Genomic DNA, 20,627 nt, shown 5'->3' with positions numbered 1-20,627 from the left:
CTCTCTCTCTCTCTCTCTCACGACTACCACAAGTTACTTAGTTGCACAACTCTCCTCTCCTCTTGTCAGAAATGTGTACCAGTTGTACGATACCGTACTCGATGACATCATGCGTACAATATCGCCACGTGGTCATTTTCACTCTGTGGTTCAATTTTTGAAGAATTTCAAAATCAGTGTGTGAAGGAGTAGAAGACTGTTTGATGGTGTTTGTTGGAACGAGTGAGGAGTGAAGGGTTGTTGTTATTGTAACGAGTACGTAGAAGACATGCTGTTGTTCCTGACGTGGAGCAGGCGCTGTGGACGCTTTCCTCTCGTCGTGGATATTTTCATTCGAGTAGAAATCTGTAAAAAAAATCAAATTTGTCGAGGCATGAACTGCATGCAGTAGCAATGTTGCTGAGGAAGGAGAGGCTTGTTCTGTACATGTAAGTCGTCTTGTGGAGAGATTGATTTCGTCTCGTTGTAGATTATGTCCTTGGCCTTCGTTGTGTTTTCGTTTTTGTAAAATTGGAACGAATTTTCTCAAAATTGATTTTCTGTTGTTCCTGTGATGTGTTGCTGAGTTACTCAGAGAGGGAGAACAGCGTTGGACCTAGCCAGGAAAGAGAAGAATGAGGGATGTGTGCAGTTGCTGGTGGATCACGAGAGTGCGAAGGTATGTACAGTAGGCTTGACTGTGAGCGACTGAATTTAGATGTACTGTGTGTCTACAGTAAACATTACAGCGTGTCGTACATTTGATTGGTTGAACTATGCAGTGACTAGGTGTCACGTGAGTCACGTGAGGTGCACCTACCACCATCATGTCCTACATTTGTACAGCTGTCCATGAGATCAAGAGTACATAAACACGAGAGAGTGTAACTCCGCTTGGTCTGGCCATGGCGGAATGTTTCGTTTTGTTGACTTTTCTGGAGATGATGAGTCATACCGTACGAGGCATGTACTACGAGTCTGTGGGCGCGTGAGCTTGTACAGTTTTCATTAGGGGTCGTCGCAAAAGTTTTTTGTCATCTTTGAAACGAGAGCATCATTTGTTGGGGGGGGGGGGGGGGTGTAGGGGTGCGAGCCAAAATCACAACTCGACCGACACTGTACACTGCGCTTGTACATGCATGCGATTATCGTCGTCCAGCATAGCAAGCTGCGTTCGTTTCAGAGTGGGGGGACGGGTCCGAGTACGAAATAACGATATTGTCTCCATGGTCATAGCCAGCCTGAGATAATCTGATTGAACGGGGGGGGGGGGGGGGGGGGGGGGGGCTGGGTGAACTATAAGGGACCATTAGCAAGCCGTGAAACGTCAACGGGGGTTACGAGTTCATCGTAACGCACGTGAAACACGGCGTGATTGAGGATTAGCTTCTTGTGTTCACAACCCGTCTACGCGAGTCGGCTGCTTTCCAGTTTCAAACAGTTTTCTGATATTTTTACTGGCTATTATTTTTTGCGAACTTTTCCTTGAGAACAATTCTCAGCCTGACTGACTTTTACCCGAATGAAAGTGAAAGAAACCCCATGACAGCCACATCGCCGATGGATGGGTGCAGCAAAGGGTTGTGTTCACGAGGTCCATGCCAAAACATAAATGAGCGAGCAAGCTGAAGTTTGTCTTGAACAAGCATAAATTTTGGCACTGTGGTTACCCTCGATCCTGTTCTGTGTCATGTTAGTAACGGTTATGGCAAAATCAATGGTCCTACTGGTTGTTTGGTACGTTTCGCCATCGTATTTATTCCAACAAGAATGGGTGAGACATTTTCGAAATTTGAAGAAAATGGCAAAGACCAAAAGAGGCGCGATTTACGGTGCTATTCTCCGTATCATGGTTGAATTCGCACGTACTTGACTAAAACCCACTTGTTGCGGTCATGACGAGTAGACCCCTCCGAACTTGTCAAACACAAGTATGTTTTGCGTGCTCAGGACGGGACTCTAACCCAGCTCCCCCTTCGCGTTGCAGTTTCACGGCTTGAAATGTCAAGCTTGTATAATAGATACTTTTGCTGCTATATATCCACACCATCATATGACTGTGATTATGTAACTGTGATCATGTCACGGTGATCATGTGACAGTGATCATGTGACAGTGATCATGTGGCTGTGATCATGTGGCTGTGATCATTTGACTGTGATTATTTGACTGATGAAGTGACAGACCGACAGTGTGTCTTTTCATTATCTTTTCAAGGAGGAGTACTTTCTTTACAGTAATACTCGATAGAATTCTACTTCATCAAAAGGCTAGCATAGAATTGCAATGCACTAGAAACACAGGGCAGTTATTATTTTACGGTATACGTCTGTGGAATGGGCCCGACTGAATTTGTCTCTTGTCTGTGTTTCTTGCCTGCATATCTTTGGATATCTAAAATGATTTCAGCAGCCACTAGCAGCACCAGCGGCACAAGAAACAGCAGTACAAGCAACAGCAGTGCAAGCAACAGCAGTGCCACCAGCGGTACAAGCAACAGCAGTGCAAGCAACAGCAGTGCAAGCAACAGCAGTGCCTGCAACAGCAGTGCAAGCAACAGCAGTGCCAGCAACAGCAGTGCAAGCAGCAGCAGTGCAAGCAACAGCAGTGCAAGCAACAGCAGTGCAAGCAACAGCAGTGCAAGCAACAGCAGTGCAAGCAACAGCAGTGCAAGCAACAGCGCCACAAGCAACAGCAGTGCAAGAAACAGCAGAAGTATCATCATCAGCAGTAGTAGCATCACAGCCAGTAGCCACCTCAGCAGAGGCAGGCTCAGTAGCAACATCACAGCCAGTAGCCACCTCAGCAGCGGCAGGCTCACTTGCAGCATCACCAGCTGTGGCATTACTAGTAGCATCACTGTTAGCAGCAGCAGCAGCCTCAGTAGCATCAGTAGCATCTCCAGTAGCAGCAGCACTGTTAGCAGCAGCAGCAGGAGTCCTTGCTGCAGTAGCACTTTCAGCAGCAGCATCACCAGTAGCACCTCCAGTAGCATCTGCAGTTGCAGCAGCAGTGACTACAGGTGTGTACCTGACTGGGTGTTCATAGTCTATTTTAGATACGCATTTGACCAATTTAGCACAATAATTAATGACAGTCAATTTTCCAGTGCCACCACTCAGTGGCGGATCCAGGATTTGGCCGAAGAGGGGGCCCAAGGTATACGCCCCCCCCCCCCCCCCCCCCCCCAACGAAACAAAACAACAACGTCTAAGTCCTGAAGTTGTGAAGAGCTGCTGTATTCCATTCTCACGACATTTTCAAACTGCACTGGAAGTGTTGTCAAGCTGTGGTGTAATTCAGGCATTAGGCAATTTAGGGCGACACTACTGTACTACTAGCAGGTATGTGTATGCTACAAAGTTACCACAAATATACATGTAATATTCCGTCGCTGGAACAGTGCTACTCTCAGTGGGCTTGGCGTGCGAAACCGGAGATCCAGGCAGAGAACTGTCACTGGAGGAATGACTTGAAATGACTTCACATTCATGAGCAGGTTCGGGTAATGTCGCAAGTGCAGGAACATTTCCACTCGGCAGCGGCTGCGACCGACCTTTGGACGGCTCTTCAACGCGAGCGCTCTTATCTACCGGTCCACTGAAGAACGACCTGATGTCATACCCTTTCCTCTTCATCGCATATCTGAAGGTAACCCCTTGGCTACAAGCGAAGTAGAGAGAGCGACTCAGAGCGCGTTTAGTTTCTGACAAATGAAAAAGAAAAAGGAAGGACGAAGCCGACAGCACGGTGCACTGTACAGGACTTCAGCCCAACGAGATCGCTGCACTAGCTGCACTTTGTACCAGGCCCTGCATTTTTGGCACGTTTTTCACATGTTTGAAGTGCGGCCGTGTCCTCTATAGCTCAGGTGGCAGTGCGTACAGTAGTTGTACACAGCGTGCTGTCTAGTGCGTGACACCGGACGGATAAGTACCCAGCACGCGTGACCCACTTGACACGCCAAGTCATTTCGAGCGCTCATTCTACAGTCTACCTGTCTACTGTAATCCTAGACCAAGGTCGAAATTTTCAAAGGGGGGGCCCAGGCCCCCTGCCCCCCCCCTGGATCCGCCTCTGCCACTTTGAATAGGACTAATGACTAGCTAGATCTTTGTCAGGAAAAAGATTTTTCTCATGAATGCCTCCAGGGCCTGTTTCTTAGTGGAAATAGTTGTAAACACAATATGGTTCTTCACATTCAACACCCAACAGGGGCTACGGGATTCTACGAGATTCTACGGAATTCCATTCATCTGTACACCATGCATTATGCTTATACAGTATGTGTTTGTGTATGGGTATGCTGACAAGTCCACAAAGGACGAAACAGTTCTGTCCGTAGATTGGGTATGTGTATGTTAGATACAGTGTGTGGTGTCTATAAAAGTATACATGGCATACTGAAATGGAGCCACATGCATGTAGCACAACAGTGATTTAGATGCCAAGAATCCTTGCCAGGTTAGCCATTGCCATGGTATAAGCGTACTTAGATCAACCACTGATGATGTACAGGTCCAGACTGGAGTGATGCACATCGACACTCTAGAACGTGTACGGCAAGTCATAAATCCTTTTTTCTCTGTTTGTGCATGTTTTTATCCTATGTATATCTTGCTTAGATGAGGACGAGGAGGCGTACGGCGACCCATTCAAACAAAGTGCCTTTATAACCGATATTTCTCCTTGGTTGGACAAATTACCAGCGGCAAAGTTTCGTAAATTGGCGCAAGTGGCTGGGTTCTTCTCCGATCTGCAGCAGATAGAAGACTTGAAGAGGATTGAGAGACAAGATGGAACACGCACTCACAACGAAGAGTTGGTCAACATTGTAAGCAGCGAGGAACAGGCTGGCTACATCAAGCTTGTGAAGGTCATCAAATGCTGGGGTAAATATCCCGACAAGATCGACAAGATGAACCAGCTTCTGCCACGACGGGCTCGTGTGTAAACGGTAGGTTGCGTTGAGTTCTTGCACTACCTGAATTCTGAATAAGTCATTGAAACGCAGATCTCTCGTTTGGCTGTGGTGTGTGGATTTAGGTGTAGGTGTGTATGTGTAAGTGAGAATTAGTGTAAATTCAGGTGTTCTGTGTGTGTGTGTGTGTGTGTGTGTGTGTGTGTGTGTGTGTGTGTGTGTGTGTGTGTGTGTGTGTGTGTGTGTGTACATAATATGCATGCATCCAATCTATTTTGGCTCCGGTGTATACTATTATGTGACTGTCTTCGTGGCTGTGCGGTATTCTCTGTTTGCTCCATCACAGATTGAGGTGTCAAGCAATTCACGCAGCAAGTGCTGGTCCTGTTCTCTCTGTCTCTCTCTGTTTCTCTCTCTCTCTCTCTCTCTCACTCTCTCTCTCTCTCTCTCTCTCTCTCTCTCTCTCTCTCTCTCTCTCTCTCTCTCTCTCTCCGTTGTGTGTTCTCTATCTTACTGACTGGCTATGCTATCCATCAAATCCATTCCTCCATTCTTCCTTGGTCATATCTGCCAATTTTTAGCAACATTATGTTATTCTTGATCACTACCCCACTAAATATACGTAAATGAAATAGTCTAGTATGTTAGACAGTAGAGACAGCTAATTGTAGAGGACCACACCAGGTTACTATGCCCGTTGCAGAATTACTACTTATAGTCATGCAGATACATGAAACATTTCTTTTGAATTTTATGATTACATAAAATGGAATATTATCATTCGGCCGGAGTCCTCAACCTCATTTGGCCGAGGAGGTTTGAATATTTTTAGAGATATATTTCAAGTTAGTCTTTATTTCTACATTCCAGTCACTTATAGATATACAAACTCATTCCAGCAGCTGATGTAATACTCTAGGTTACTCTACCCTGTATGAGCCCATGATGAGAAGGGAACGAAAACGTTTGGTTCAGAAAATCTTCCATTTATTCTTCTAGACTGGTGTGGACAGCGCATAGATCATGCATAGTCGGATTCGGCAGCTGGTCCGTGTGTTTGCGTGTGCACGTGCGCGCGTGCCTAGGAGACTGCATAGTCGGATTCGGCAGTTGGTTCGTGTGTTTGCGTGTGCACATGCCCGCGTCCCTAGGAGACTGCATAGTCGGATTCGGCAGCTGGTTCGTGTGTTTGCGTGTGCACGTGTGCGCGTGCCTAGGAGACTGCATAGTCGGATTCGGCAGCTGGTTCGTGTGTTTGCGTGTGCACGTGCCCGCGGGCCTAGGAGACTGCATAGTCGGATTCGGCAACTGGTTTGTGTGTGCACATGCGCGCGTGCCTAGGAGACTGCATAGTCGGATTAGGCAGCTGATTCGTGCGTTTGGGTGTGCACGTGCGCGCGTGCCTAGGAGACTGCATAGTCGGATTCGGCAGCTGGTTCGTGTTTTTGCGTGTGCACGTGCGCGCGTGCCTGCTGTAGGAGACTGCATAGTCGGATTCGGCAGCTGGTTCGTGTGTTTGGGTGTGCACGTGTGCGCGTGCCTAGGAGACTGCATATTCGGATTCGGCAGCTGGTTTGTGTGTGCACGTGCGTGCGTGCCTAGGATACTGCATACTAGTACTAGTAGTAGTCGGCAGCCGGTTTGTGTGTGCGTGTATGCATGCATGTGTGTGACATCATCTATATCGGTAGTTGTCTGTGGATTGCATGTCAGAGTTTCCGGTGAGATAGAACTATGTCTAGCCCTCGCGATTTACGCGATTTCATGCTCGAACACAGCATTTTTTTAAAGTTCAATATTCTAATGAAGCTGTACTTGATGCAGCTCATCCAAGGCCCTTCAGGCCTTTTTCATGCTCGAACAAGAAGTGCCTTGGATATTTTCCTCTCACCGTCTTAGACTCTCGGCGATGGAGAAGCTTTTAGAGTCTTTGCGTGACGATGATCAGGCGGCTCGCCGCCGTTTGCCCACGTGCCGGCCGATGCGGTCGAAGCCCCCTGAGCCGTGGATATGGATGCGGGCGTGTGATGACACCCCAAGATGGGCCGGGTACTTAAAGTGAGTGTTTTGCGTCTACGCGAGTCACGCCGTGACTTTGGGTCGTGTGATGTTTCTGGCGAAGCCAGGGCACGAGTGGCTGGTGGCTCCAGCCCGGCACCTTGTCGGCACCATAGTGCGTCCTTAAAGGGGAAGTGCATCGATTTTTCAAGTAGGGCTCAGATGAAAGACAATTGGATATCGGTTCCGATGGTATATCTCTCGCTTGCGTACGGCAAGGGAAACTTGCCATATCGCCGATTTCCTGATCCCGTTTCCATGGCGACTACAGGTGATGACGCACATTCTGCTTAGCTCCGTGAGAGAGAAGGTCGATCACTGCAGAATTGTGTCATTTTCAGTTGTCTTCTTGTATTCACGAAGTGAAAGAAGTACTGTGTTCAAGGCTGTTAGTGCCGTGAACTGTTTATTAGTAGTCCTCTCCGTTGTGTACTGGGACGTGACACCGACAGGGGAAAGCTGGAGTGCGGAGACGTTAGCTGGCAAGCGAAAATCGTGACGAACCAAGTGCTGAAATCTTGGTTGGGACAAACCAAACGTTCAGCATTTACCTCAACCAAGGACCATGCCGTTTGCTCTTTCCACTTCCTGAAGATGGATGCGCTGCCTGCTGGAGACTCTCCTATCTCTCGTAACATCTTCTGAAGCCAGGTGAGACGACGAGTAGCGGAGATTAGCGAGCGAAATAATGTCGTATGTTTTGAAATTTTTGCTGAACATTTCTCAGGAGACGATGCCGGGTTTCGGCACCACAAGTTTGTGCGCAACTTTGAACTGTTGAGTGGGAGAGCTTGGATAGCCACGCACAAATACGTCTTGGTAACTCAAATATGGAGTGGTTCCGGTTCACGGAACGACATTGCACTTCACGGTTACTTGAAAGGATTAGGTGACTTGAAAGGGAGTGTCACCAGAAAACCTTATTTGAGACAAGTTCTAGTTAGTTGAGACAAGTACAGTAGAGACAAGTGAAGCATGCAAAAGGGAAAAGGCAGCAAAAAAGGAGCGACAGGCTCGCTGCGCATGCTCCGGGCTGAGAGCTGCAAAACGGTGCACGCGATGCGTGCAGCAAGACATCAGCATGACGTCAACATGATGTAACACATAAACAAATAAAGACATAATGAGCGTAACGCGGATTCGTGATGCATATTCACGACACTCCCCGGGCATTGGCCGGAGAACAGAATTAACCATAATTAATAACAAGGAGAAATTTCACACAAAACACGTGGAAAGATAACTGAAGAGCATAAAGAATGCGAGAGGGAGAGAGAGAGAGAGAGAGAGAGAGAGTTAAACACGGCCATCGGCGATCAAATCCTGCAAGTCGGACTGAAACTTGCTGGCAGCGGCTCGTGTCGGTCTTCGTACGACTGCAACGGGAGTGCTAGTCTTCTGAGCTGGGGTAGCTGCGGTACTGCTGGTCTCCTGAGCTGGGGTACCTGGGGATTCAGAGGAACTGCTGGTCTCCTGAGCTGGGGTACCTGGGGATTCCGAGGGACTGCTGGTCTCAAGCGGACACAGTAGACTTACTGGCCGCTTGACGGTGCGTTTGTCCGAAGTGAGGACGGTGGCGGAGCGGATGTTGCCATCGCTGCTGGTGTGGACTTCTTGGATTCGTCCAAGGCGCCAGTGGCCGCGAGGCAATTCCTCCTTGATGAGGACAACGTCAGCAGGCTTCGGAAACGTTGAGGATCGAGTCCTTGACTGCTTAAAAGACGACGTGTGGGCTTCTCGCAGACTGAGGAGGTACTCGTTCCTCCAGGCGAGCCAGAACTGATCAAGGTGTCGTTGGCCCTTCTTCCAAAGGTCCAACAGGCTGTCTGCAGAGGAATTGATAGGCTGGTAATCCGGGTCGGTTGGGTCGTTGCTGACCGTGAAGAACCCCTGTGTGGCAGACAGGCTGATAAAATGACCAGGCGTCAGGACTGTGCACTGTTCTTCGTCGACATAGACTAGCGGCCGAGAATTGACGACAGACTCAACTTCTGGCAGGAGAGTGGCGAGTTGGCTGGTTGTGAGGAGGCGTCTCCCAATGGTCTTGCGCATAGAACGCTTGACAATACCCACAAGCCTTTCATACATTCCACCCATCCACGGAGAGTTGGCAACGATGAAGTGCCACTGGATTTGATGGCGGCTAATGTAGGACGTAACACTGGTGTCCACCACAATGTTGCTCCAGGCAATGTCAAGAGCAGACTTGGCCAGCTTAAATTGGGGAGCGTTGTCAGACACAACTAGCTCTGGCGTGCCACGGCGGGCGACGAAACGTCTCAATGCGAGCAGAAACTCGGCAGCTGTCATGTCGTGGACTGGCTCCAAATGAACAGCTCTGGTCACCATGCACGTGATCAGGCAGACCCATGCCTTAGCGGTTTCTGACTGTGTACGGACGAGGACTGGGCCAAAGTAGTCCAGTCCGATGTGAGAGAATGGTCGCGCTTGGGTCACTCTGGTAGAAGGTAGCGGACTCATCTGAGGTGTCTTGTATGGCGCGCCTTCGTAGCGAATGCACGTCTGACAGCGGCGCACGAGGGCCTTTACAGCTGATCTGCCTTTCGGGATCCAAAACTGATATCGGACACGGGATAGTGTGTGCGCTACGCCGCCATGCATGACCTTGAGGTGGCAATCACGTATGATCAGGTTGGCAATGGCGTGTTCCTTGGAGATCAGGACGGGAAACCTCGATTTGGAGCAGAGGTCAGCATTCTCCAGTCTTCCACGGCATCTCAGTACTCCGTTGTCGAGCACTAAGTTGAGCTTAGTTGCCAGCGGATGTTGCTTCCCACTGGACAGAGCGGTGATAACATCTGCATAGTGTGCAGACTGGCTGTGGCTGATCCAGACTTGCTCTGCTGCTTCGATTTCTCTAGGCGTGAGAGGTCCAGATGGAGTTGGTTTCTTCCGCAGCCTACAGAGGAAACGAAAGCAAAGTGCAGACACACGCACTAAAGAGTCGAACGACGAGAAGTCGTTCACAACAATGCCATATGGGAATACATCAGATTTTTTATTTGTCTGTGAACCCTGACCAAATGGCTGACCCCCCGACCCCTTTGAGGTGACTTCCGGAGGACCCTCCGCCGGCGCAACAGTGACGGTTGCTGCAGTGGTGCCTTCAATCGGCAGGCTGGGGCCGTTCCACCAGGTGTCGCATTTTAACAAGGCTGCCGCGCTCAATCCACGGGATGGCAGGTCGGCTGGATTCAGCTTTGTCGGGACGTAGTGGTGGAGAACGTCTGGAACGGCTGCGATGGCGTTGACGCGGTTCTGCTCAAAGACGGGGAGCTTCGTGGACTTGAGCCAATGGAGTACAGTCGTTGAGTCGGTGTACAGATGAGTGGCTTGGAACTGGATGTCCAGTTGCTTGCGTAGATACACGATAAGGCGAGATCCTAGGCTTGCCGCCATCAACTCTAACCGTGGGATCGTTTGACCCTTGACGGGAGACACCTTCGTCTTGCTGAAGATGATGTGCCGCTGATTCTTGTCACCGACAGTGCTTTCCAAGTACGCAACGGCAGCATAGGCGATCGCTGACGCATCGCAGAAGACATGCAACTGATACGACGGACTCTTACATGTGGGTACACCGACGTAGCGCAAGATCGGATAGCTGCTAGACTCGTCAAGGTCGGCGGCTATTGGGTGCCAGCGACTGAGGACGTCGGAGGGCAGTGGGTCATCCCATGACACAGCAAGCTTCCAGATATCTTGCATAAGAACCTTCGCTCTGATGGACACGGGGGCGAACAAGCCAAGCGGGTCGAAGAAGCGAGACAGTGCCTGTAGAACCTGGCGTTTCGTAGTGACAACAAGGTTAGCTGCATTAGGCGACTGTACGGACAAGACGTCCTCTCTGGGGTCCCAATGGAGACCAAGGCATTTCTCGCGAGTGCTTCTTGAGCGATCGTGTTCTGGGATCTTGTCCAAAACTTCGGAAGAGTTCGATGCCCACTCTCTAAGGTTCATGCTGATTGCGGAGAACGTCGCCTTTGCTGATTGATAGTGAGCGACAGCATCGTTGATGGTGTCCTTGCCCAGGATGATGTTGTCTACGTACGTGTTTCGGAGAATGTCGTCTGTCTCCGGTGAACAGGTCTGCGTGAGGTGGTACTTGATCGTTGCAGACAGCAAGAAAGGGCTGGAAACAACACCGAAAGGGACTCTACAGAAACGCAGAGTTTGGAGATTGCTGTAGTTGACTGGTTGGTTGGGGTCATCCAACCACAAGAAACGAGTGACATCACGATCGGCTACGTTCAAATTCATCTGTAAGAACGCTTTCTCGATGTCACTACAGACGGCAATAGGGTGCATGCGGAAACGCAGGAGAATGCCGCAGAGATCAGGGATCATGCACGGCCCAGGATACAGACAATCATTGAGACTGGGCGAAGTCTTCGATACACGAGCGGATGCGTCGTACACGACACGGATCTTAGTGGTGCTGCTGGACAGCTTGAGCACACAGTGATGTGGCAAGTAGTGGATTGGATGCGAGTTGTCTCTCTGGCTGGGAAAAGCAACGCGTTCGATGATACCAAGTGACAGTTGCTCTTCAAGTACCTTGCTGTACTTGACGAAGGTATCAGGCTCGTGACGGAGACGTTTAATGAGTGACTTCAAACGTCCAAAAGCAAGTGGAAAGTTGTTTTCCAAAGGCGGATGTTGTTGTCGCCAAGGCCACCCGACGGTGTACCGTCCGTCCTCAAACACGACCGATTGGAGGAAGTCGTCATACGCATGATCGTTGCTGGGGCGTGTCGCACTGAGAGAGTCGAAATCTTCAACAGCCCAGAAGCGCTCAAGGTCAAACGAGGGATCTTCTCGTCGATGACTTGCTACGGCTAAGGTGGTGTTGGTCTCGATTACCGAACAGGCGTGCTCAGTTGCTACTGTTCCGGCGCAAACGAAACCAAGTGACGAGTCCAAAAGCTGCAGGCCATCGGGAAAGGAGATGCGGTCTGTGCCCAGGATCTTGTAGTAGTGATCAAGACCAATGAGGATGTCGATACACAGGCGATCGTTGGATGACGTGAGCGGCTCCGCAAGAGGAAGGGTGTTGAGGCTCGGGTGTCTGTTGGTGTCCAAGGGGACGCGCCATATCGGTGAAGTGATTTGGGGAATCACATTGGCGGACAGCGGAAGGATTGAGCCATTCTTCAGTTTGAGATTGACTTCGACGCGTGGGTACTGAGACGTGTTCCTCGATGCACTACCGAAAGTAGAGAGGGCAATGTGATCTTGACCTAGAACACTGAGGTTGGCTTTCGCCTGGAGCGCCTGCGTGACGTACGACCGGCAAGAGCCACTATCGAACAGTATACGTGCAGACAGCGTGGTCGGGGTACCGGAAGATTTGGACACTACATCTACAACTGCGGTTTGCATGACAACGGACTGATTGTCGCCTGCGACTGTGGTAATGGCAGGACGTGGCTGGAAAGGTGCCGCGTTGGCACACATTGCGGAGCTTGGGTGTGCACCGAATTTCACGGGACACAGACTGGAGTGGTGGTCAGGCTTACGACAATAGAAGCAAGGCTTCTGCAGACTACATGACGAAACACTGTGGCCTGGCCGTAGGCACCGTTGGCACTTGTCGCCGAGGCGTGGTTTCCTTGTTTCAAGTGTGCTATACTTGGAACACATGTCAGAGTAGTGGCTTTCCCTGCAGAAAGCGCAGACTTTCTTTCTTGGCTGTGATTGGCGACTCGACTCGCCGACAAGAAGTACGGACGACTTATGTACGCAAGACGGCTGTTCATGTTTGCTACTGGCGGCATGACTGGACTGGCGCTCGGCTGTCTCCTGCGCTACTATATACGCACACAGTTTGACTCTCAGCTCGGCGACAGACCATGGATCGATGCCTTTCTGCAACTCAAGTTGCGCAAGCACGTGACGCGGAAGCTTGCTGGTCATCAGTGAAATGAAGATCGGTTGGTCAGTGTCTTCTTCAAGAGCGTTGAGACTGCGTAGATGTAGTTCTACCGTATCGTACAGCTTACGGAGCGAGGACGGCTTGTTGGTTGCCGGTGGAGTTTCCATCAGGGCGACATGGTGAGCATTAACCTGCACCTGCGTGTTGCCATAACGCTCGTCGAGCAGGCCAAGAGCAACAGCATAATTAGCATCTGACAGAGACAAACCAGAAATGGTGTCGAGTGCATTGTGTGTCACATGCTCCTTTAGGGAGGAAAGCTTCTGTACATCGCTTAATCCAGTGTGTTTGTGTACAGATGCCATGAACATGTCGTGGAAAGACTTCCATTGCAGGATGTCACCGTTGAATTTAGGTAAACCTAACTTTGGTAAATTGACAGTGGACTTGTGAGATGCTTGAGTGGTGAGTGATTCACTATGCTGTTGTAGCAGAGATTGAGTTTGTTCCTGTGTTTGACGATGAATGGTGAGTAACTCTTTCATCTGGCTTTGCATTAGCTTGACAACTGAGTCGTCGTCCGATTTGTTAGTACTCGACTCTGGAGAGGTCTGACAATCTGCTGCTGATTTCAGTTGAGAAATTCGGAATTTGAGCTTTTTGATCACGCTCATAGCTTCAAACTGGAAGTCCAGATTATCGTCTGCTTCCTGTTTACAAGCAGCTTCGTCAGAGCTCTCCAGGGCGGAGGAATCAACACAATTTGACAAAAGCTCACAGACCTCATCAAATGCTACGACATCGGACTCTAAAGATGCACATGTTTCACTTAGCTTTTCTGCTGTTGCAGATGAGGGAGCTCCAGACAATAATGCATTGCCGTCATCGAGGCATTGCTGGATGCTCTTCCGCAGCCGAAGTATCTTGCCGCGATACCGCTTAGTTGATGCCGGATTAGGAGCATCGGCACTCGAAGCCTTTTTTGGTGGCATTCCCGGGTTTCGGCACCAAGTTTGTGCGCAACTTTGAACTGTTGAGTGGGAGAGCTTGGATAGCCACGCACAAATACGTCTTGGTAACTCAAATATGGAGTGGTTCCGGTTCACGGAACGACATTGCACTTCACGGTTACTTGAAAGGATTAGGTGACTTGAAAGGGAGTGTCACCAGAAAACCTTATTTGAGACAAGTTCTAGTTAGTTGAGACAAGTACAGTAGAGACAAGTGAAGCATGCAAAAGGGAAAAGGCAGCAAAAAAGGAGCGACAGGCTCGCTGCGCATGCTCCGGGCTGAGAGCTGCAAAACGGTGCACGCGATGCGTGCAGCAAGACATCAGCATGACGTCAACATGATGTAACACATAAACAAATAAAGACATAATGAGCGTAACGCGGATTCGTGATGCATATTCACGACAGATGGCGAATACCAAGCATCTTCTCCAAGTCTAGAGAAACCATTTCGTAGGCTACATCCCGCCTAGGGAAATGCAGGAGATGGCCTGGCTGGGGAGGACACACTTGGAGGAGAACGAAGTAAGTGATCTTGTTTATGTTGTTCTTTGGTATTGCAATCTTATGTTTGACGAACATACGGCATGGTGCATATTTGGTCGTTGAGTGCCTGCATGTGCATGTATAAGTGTGTGCTGATAAACACTTCCTATGCAAGAATCTGACACTCATGCTCTCTTTCTTTCTTGCAGTATGTGCGCACGTGTGTGTGTGTGTGTGTGTGTGTGTGTGTGTGTGTGTGTGAGAGAGAGAGAGAGAGAGAGAGAGAGAGAGAGTGTGTGTGTGTGTGCAGGAGCAGCGTGGAGCATGCCAGTGTGATCGCTGTGGCCGTTTCTTTCTTAGCTGTGGCGTTCTTGCCCGTCACAAGTGTGTGGCTCAGCCCACCAACGACAGTGGAGCCGTGTTGTGGTGAATACTGTGTGTCCTGCGACCGCTGCTTCCGTTCGGTCCCGGGCAGGAATAGACACCGCTGCTGAAGCTCTCCCCGGCCGTACGTCAGTCTCATGGCAGATGACCCAAACTCTCATTTTGTGTGTGTGTGTGTGTGTGTGTGTGTGTGTGTGTGTGTGTGTGTGTGTGTGTGTGTGTGTGTGTGTGTGTGTGTGTGTGTGGTGTATGTACATGTATGTGTGTTGCTCCCTACGTAGACAAACTCTTGTTTTTGTGTCCCGGGCGCCATGGGGCGGCGTTCTCCCATTCTCTCTCCGCTGCCCCTCCGGGCCCACGTGGCAGTGACTCGACAGGGCAGGACAAGTGTGTGTATGGTGCATTTTGTGTGCTGGCATGTCTGTATAAATATGTTGGACAGGAATTTGTTCACCCACAACGTTCACGGAAAACCATGCTAGGTGTTGCTGGAACGTATGGAGTCTGCGAGCACTTACAATAACTTACGTCATGTCACAACAAAGAACGGTGCAGTGTTTGACCATCATGTAAACACGATGGTGATGGCACCTCACCTAAGCTACCCATGAAGCTAGAAAGAACATCAGGTCAACAGAATTTTACCAGAGGAAAGCATATATTGCCCGAACTTCTTCATATGAAATAAACAATACCCTTCTCCATAGAAACAACATGCAGATGAAGTGTATGGACAAATAATATATAAATAGGCCATTCACTGAGGGCATGGAATGATCTCTACGTGTAGATTGGATAGACACATGCACGTCTGCAAGGAAAGCATTTGTTCCTGGGTTAGTTCATGGGCTGATTGAGTTCACATGGACTAAGTTCATACATGCCATCTCTCCTGAGATATGTTCAGCAAAAATTTCAAAACATACGACATAATTTCGTTCGCTAATCTCCGCTACTCGTCGTCTCACCTGGCTTCAGAAGATGTTACGAGAGATAGGAGAGTCTCCAGCAGGCAGCGCATCCATCTTCAGGAAGTGGAAAGAGCAAACGGCATGGTCCTTGGTTGAGGTAAATGCTGAACGTTTGATTTGTCCCAACCAAGATTTCAGCACTTGGTTCGTCACGATTTTCGCTTGCCAGCTAACGTCTCCGCACTCCAGCTTTCCCCTGTCGGTGTCACGTCCCAGTACACAACGGAGAGGACTACTAATTTAGAAAAGCGATCCTGTCAGCTTTTCTATTATTGTGTTCACATGGCAAGAAAAACGACACCGCTATGCTACGTAAGTTTCTACGTAAGGTGCTCGGTATTTCACTTAGGCTACGTAAGTCTCTACGTAAGGTGCTCGGTATTAGATCTACCAACGGGTGGTAGCCGCGTGCGGTGCACGTGCACGGCAGACATTGTGTTGCATGCAGTGCAGTACTGCAGTCCGTGTTCGAACGTTCGGATGTGCATGCGCGAGGAACTTCCTTCTGGAACTGCTTCTTGTATGAGCTGTTTCGGATATTTCGTCTCCTGGCCTGGCTTTTTTCGTTTCGGCGCTGCTGAGACCTCCTTTCGCGGAATATTACTCAATGACAGGTGAGTTGACCAGTTCCCTTTGATTATTTGCTTGTGTTGACTCTTTCATTTACGAAAAGTGTGCTGAATTTGGGCGGAATGCAATAAAATTAATAATGGAAAAGCTGACAGGATCTCTTTGTTTCCTTCGATTCATTTGCTTATACTCACCCTTTCATTTACGGAAACGTGTGTTGATTTTATTCGGATTTAGATCCATTTTTATCTCTTTGCCCTTGTCTACAGTGTGCGAAGAGCGCGAGTTCACCTTCTTGACGGTAAGGCTTATGTTAGATGTGTTGTCGAAATACTCGTATTCGTTGTACATTGGTACGTTACAAGAAAGGCACTGGTCAGTGACATACTATCGTTGGCAGTTCCCAATCTGGAGGGAAAGGTTCAAGGACCCATTGACCGAGTTTGCAAAATATATTCGCATATCAGGGAAAATCTCCATTGTGGAGAGGATCAGTAACTTGTTTGCTTCATACGAAACAAGCCAATGGGTGCAGTCTCGTCTCGTGAAGATCTTGTCCTTGTAAGTTGTATGATTGGATTTGTTTACTGGAGCCTGGGCTGTTTGATTTATTATTTGTGAGTACCGCCGAGATTGCACTGCCCCAAATAAGGTTTCGTGCCGCCAAAGCAAGAATTACGATCTGCAAACTGTTTGTAGTACATGTACCTGCAAGAATGTGCTGTACATGTATCGTTCTTTCTCTGTTGCTGTTTCAGTTGCCGTCATGTTTCTAAAGAAAGGTTCAGTAGAGAGGTTCTGCAAAACGAAAATTCGAACGAAGTTTCGCGACAGTCCTTGCGAAAGTGTGTACGAATTTTGCGTTCTGCACATTTTCGTAGTTTGTGCGGGCCAAGTGCACGTACTCCATGACCCGATCTCACGAATTTTCCTACGACACTTCATTTCGCGTTCCCTGTAAGTTTCGCGTCCAAAGTTGCGAAAGTTCGTGCGAAGTTTCGCACTTCATGACGTAGAACGAAAGTTTGTACGCGTTTTCGTTTTGCAGAACCTCTCTAGTGACTCATTTGTTTCATATGAGACGAGTCAATGAGTTGGTGTGGCTTAGAATCATCTTTCGCTGTAGAAGAAATCTATTCGTATGTCTATTGGAGAAATAATTGTATTCAATGGTTATAAATAGGTTAAGACAAACTCACAGAATAAATACCATCGGTCCCTTGGTGTTGGTCCTAAAGAGGTTCGACTGGATATCATTCATACTCACCAAAAGATGTGTAAGATTTTATTATTATGGAGTGCCTTGTTTATCTCTCAGTACCTCCAACCATAGCCTTGCCCCCTTTATCCTCAAGATCAGTGTAGTTGTTGGAAGGAGGTGTCGGACTCAGCAATGTATTTGTTTACATTTTAATACATGTTTATTGTTCCTCTTTTGCTGTGTTGTTTTAGAAAATCGTGGACTAACAGTTTGAAGTCATTGAACTACTTCCAAAAGTTGTATCGACATCAACAGGATTACGATTTCAGTGCAATATGATGCAGGATGATCTTATCACGAAAACCCATGATTATAAACCATTATAAACACAGAATCAACAAAAACATCTGCGACACGCACCTGGTTACATTTCTCAAATAAATCTGATCGAGGGTGGGGAGATCTGAAATATCTGAAAGGCAAGACAATTTTATGACAGGGTCATGAAATTCTGCTACAGCAACATGCACAGAATGACCTCCGTATAAAAAAAGTATCACCACGGTCCACCACTACGTACTCACATGTTTCCCCGCAGAAGAACATGCATTTTGCCATTTTCTGCAAGAAAAGGCTTGCACATCAATGCGTATTAATACGGTATTGATCTCTTGATATGATGTGGAGGTCATCATTTAGTTTAAGGGCGCGTTTGGTTGGTACGAACTAGAACAGGATTCACCAGAACAGCGCGTTTGGTTGGGACTGCACCTGTTCTGGGTCGGCCAGAACATGTTCTGCTTGCTCCGGCCTCGAGGCCGGAGCAGACCGAGCAGTTTCACTTTTTCACAGTGAAACCTGGCGGGAACATCGATTTTGTTCCCAAATGATCATGTGCATACGCTTTTGGGTTGGACTCGTCGTACCGTACAAAGTGACCATGGTGATCCATACACATTTTGAAGAATGCACCAAGTTTGGCACATTTTCCAAAAAATGTGCTCTGTTTCTGGAGTAGCGTTTGGTTGGCATGAGGCTGCTCCATGTGCACCAGCTGTTCGATCCTGTTCTAGATCGTACCAACCAAACGCACCCTAAATTTACATATTGAGATAGGGCATTCCATTGATTGGTGACAGAAAAACAAAAGAAATTATAGCAATAAAAACTGCTTTATGGCAGTTTTCTAAAAAAAGTTATTGTGTTCTAGTCCATGGACCCCGTCTAAAAAGTAAGAAATTAACGAAATGTGATAGCCGAAAATTAAAATTTCACACAAAACCTCACAATAATCACACACAGAATGAAAAGCTACATGTAGAAGACCTTTTCCCCTCGTGAACCTCTTTCCTATGCATGCATGACATGCATGTTGCCAATTGTTTGCGCAGTACAAGTTTAGGGTTGAAAGCAGCATTTCAAGTGCTGTGATTGTTGTGAGGTTTTGTGTGAAATTTTAATTTTCGGCTATCACATTTCGTTAATTTCTTACTTTTTAGACGGGGTCCATGGACTAGAACACAATAACTTTTTTTAGAAAACTGCCATAAAGCAGTTTTTATTGCTATAATACTAGTAATAGAGAGGTTCCGGGGTACGATTTTCCGTGCCAAAATCCGTATGGGCGCTACCAGTCCATCCTCAAGCGTTCCATCGAGACTTACACTGATTTTTGCGATCTTTTTCTTGAGAACGATTCTCACCCTGAAATGACTTTCGGCGACTGACGTGAAAGAACACTCATGACACCCACCTCGTCGAATGGAGCATGCATTGTTTGTGGTGTATGGGTGCAGGAAGGTGGTATGTTCGCGAGGTGCATATCGAAAATGATCCGAAAGACTTTGTGATGGTGCCATTCGGCAGAGAACATTTGAATTTTTCGTACGATTCAGAGCAGCCGGCGAAAACGAGCCAGTAACCTGAAAGGAGGGCGTGAACAGGTGTAATTTTCGACAATGTGGTTGCCCTCGACCCTGCTCTCGGACATTCGAGTAATGGTTATCGCAAAATCGATGGTGCTCCAGGTTTTTCAGACGCATTTCTTGACCATACTCAATTCCGTAGATAAACCTGTGCACAGAAAGCACGCAAGAGTTCAAACTAACTCCACTGTATTCAGTTCACGTGTTTTCCACAGATCCAAAACACTCCTGGGACCAGGAAAGTGGACAATACGCTGGAGTATAGACGTGCACACTGCGAACACGCCCACGCGCCAGTCCTGCACACCCGTGTCGGACATAACATACTGGCCATGTCACGGTGCCGCAGACGTAATGGGTGTGGCCCACACGCTTGCGTTACACACGTTTAGATCCTACATGCACACGTGGAGCACAAACATGCCAAACATGCGTGCCGCGGATGCACACACATTGTTCGTATGCCGGATACACTTTGCATACATCACATGTGTGTGCCACACCGTCGGAGGAATACAAACGAGCACGGATACGCACACATGTACCTCACCAACAAAGCCTAGCCAGGTTCGCACTCGGTTTCCCTATCAACACTAATTTCTGGCTAGACCAGTGCAGTAGCAATAGCCGAAACAGAGAGAACGCAACACGAGTGGCCGAGCAAGTGACATACAGCATAAACAAGACAAACGTACTTTGTACATTCACATACAGTCAACTTCTCTAATAACCACTGCGTATATAACGACAATTTGCAAATACGACAGAATTTCCATGCCCAGAGCAAAGTGACACACAGCATAAACTAGACAAACGTACGTTGTACATTCACTCACTTTTAAAGTTTGTATACATGTATGTGATTGTATTGATATGCTTTGGTTTTCTTTCCTCAAAGGAGAAGTGACGCGTGCATGGTATATGCATAGACCGTTGAAGTTCGTGTGAATGCATCAGACGCACACATGTACAGGACAATTTGCATTTTTCAAACTGAAACCGTATACATAAGCATGCGTGCGCGTGTGTGTGTGTGTTTGTTTGTGTGCGGGGGGGGGGGGGTACGTGTACGTGTGAAGAGCAAAAACCAGTACTGATAAATTGATAATGCAGGCCAAGCAGAGAGGAACAGCAAAGCAGACAATCACCTCTACATTGTAATCTTCTACAAATAACACATACATGTACATGTACATGTAGCTTCATAAGCAGAAAATGAGATATTG

The 20,627-nt window shown here is 48.1% G+C and overlaps 2 protein-coding genes across 2 annotated transcripts in view; one reads left to right on the top strand and one right to left on the bottom strand.

Annotated features, from left to right (window-relative positions):
• Nucleotides 1-5,898, top strand: part of LOC135822880 (uncharacterized) — an 83,381-nt gene extending 77,483 nt beyond the window's left edge. The window contains exons 21-22 of the mRNA XM_065335716.1: nt 4,605-4,936; nt 5,247-5,898. Coding sequence (XP_065191788.1) covers nt 4,605-4,933 — 329 coding nt within the window. The 3' untranslated portion in view covers nt 4,934-4,936; nt 5,247-5,898. The remainder of the gene's footprint in view (nt 1-4,604; nt 4,937-5,246) is intronic.
• Nucleotides 5,899-8,254: 2,356 nt separating this feature from the next.
• On the bottom strand, nt 8,255-13,846 carry LOC135822994 (uncharacterized). The gene has a single exon (XM_065335832.1). It carries the CDS (start codon nt 13,844-13,846, stop codon nt 8,255-8,257), a length of 5,592 nt encoding a protein of 1,863 aa, XP_065191904.1.
• Nucleotides 13,847-20,627: the final 6,781 nt, after the last annotated feature.

This window comes from Sycon ciliatum, chromosome 8, assembly GCF_964019385.1.
Source record: "Sycon ciliatum chromosome 8, ocSycCili1.1, whole genome shotgun sequence".
In the NCBI taxonomy this organism is placed as follows: domain Eukaryota; kingdom Metazoa; phylum Porifera; class Calcarea; order Leucosolenida; family Sycettidae; genus Sycon; species Sycon ciliatum.
Note: the sequence above shows the minus strand (reverse complement) of the source record. Positions and strands in the feature narration are given on the sequence as shown.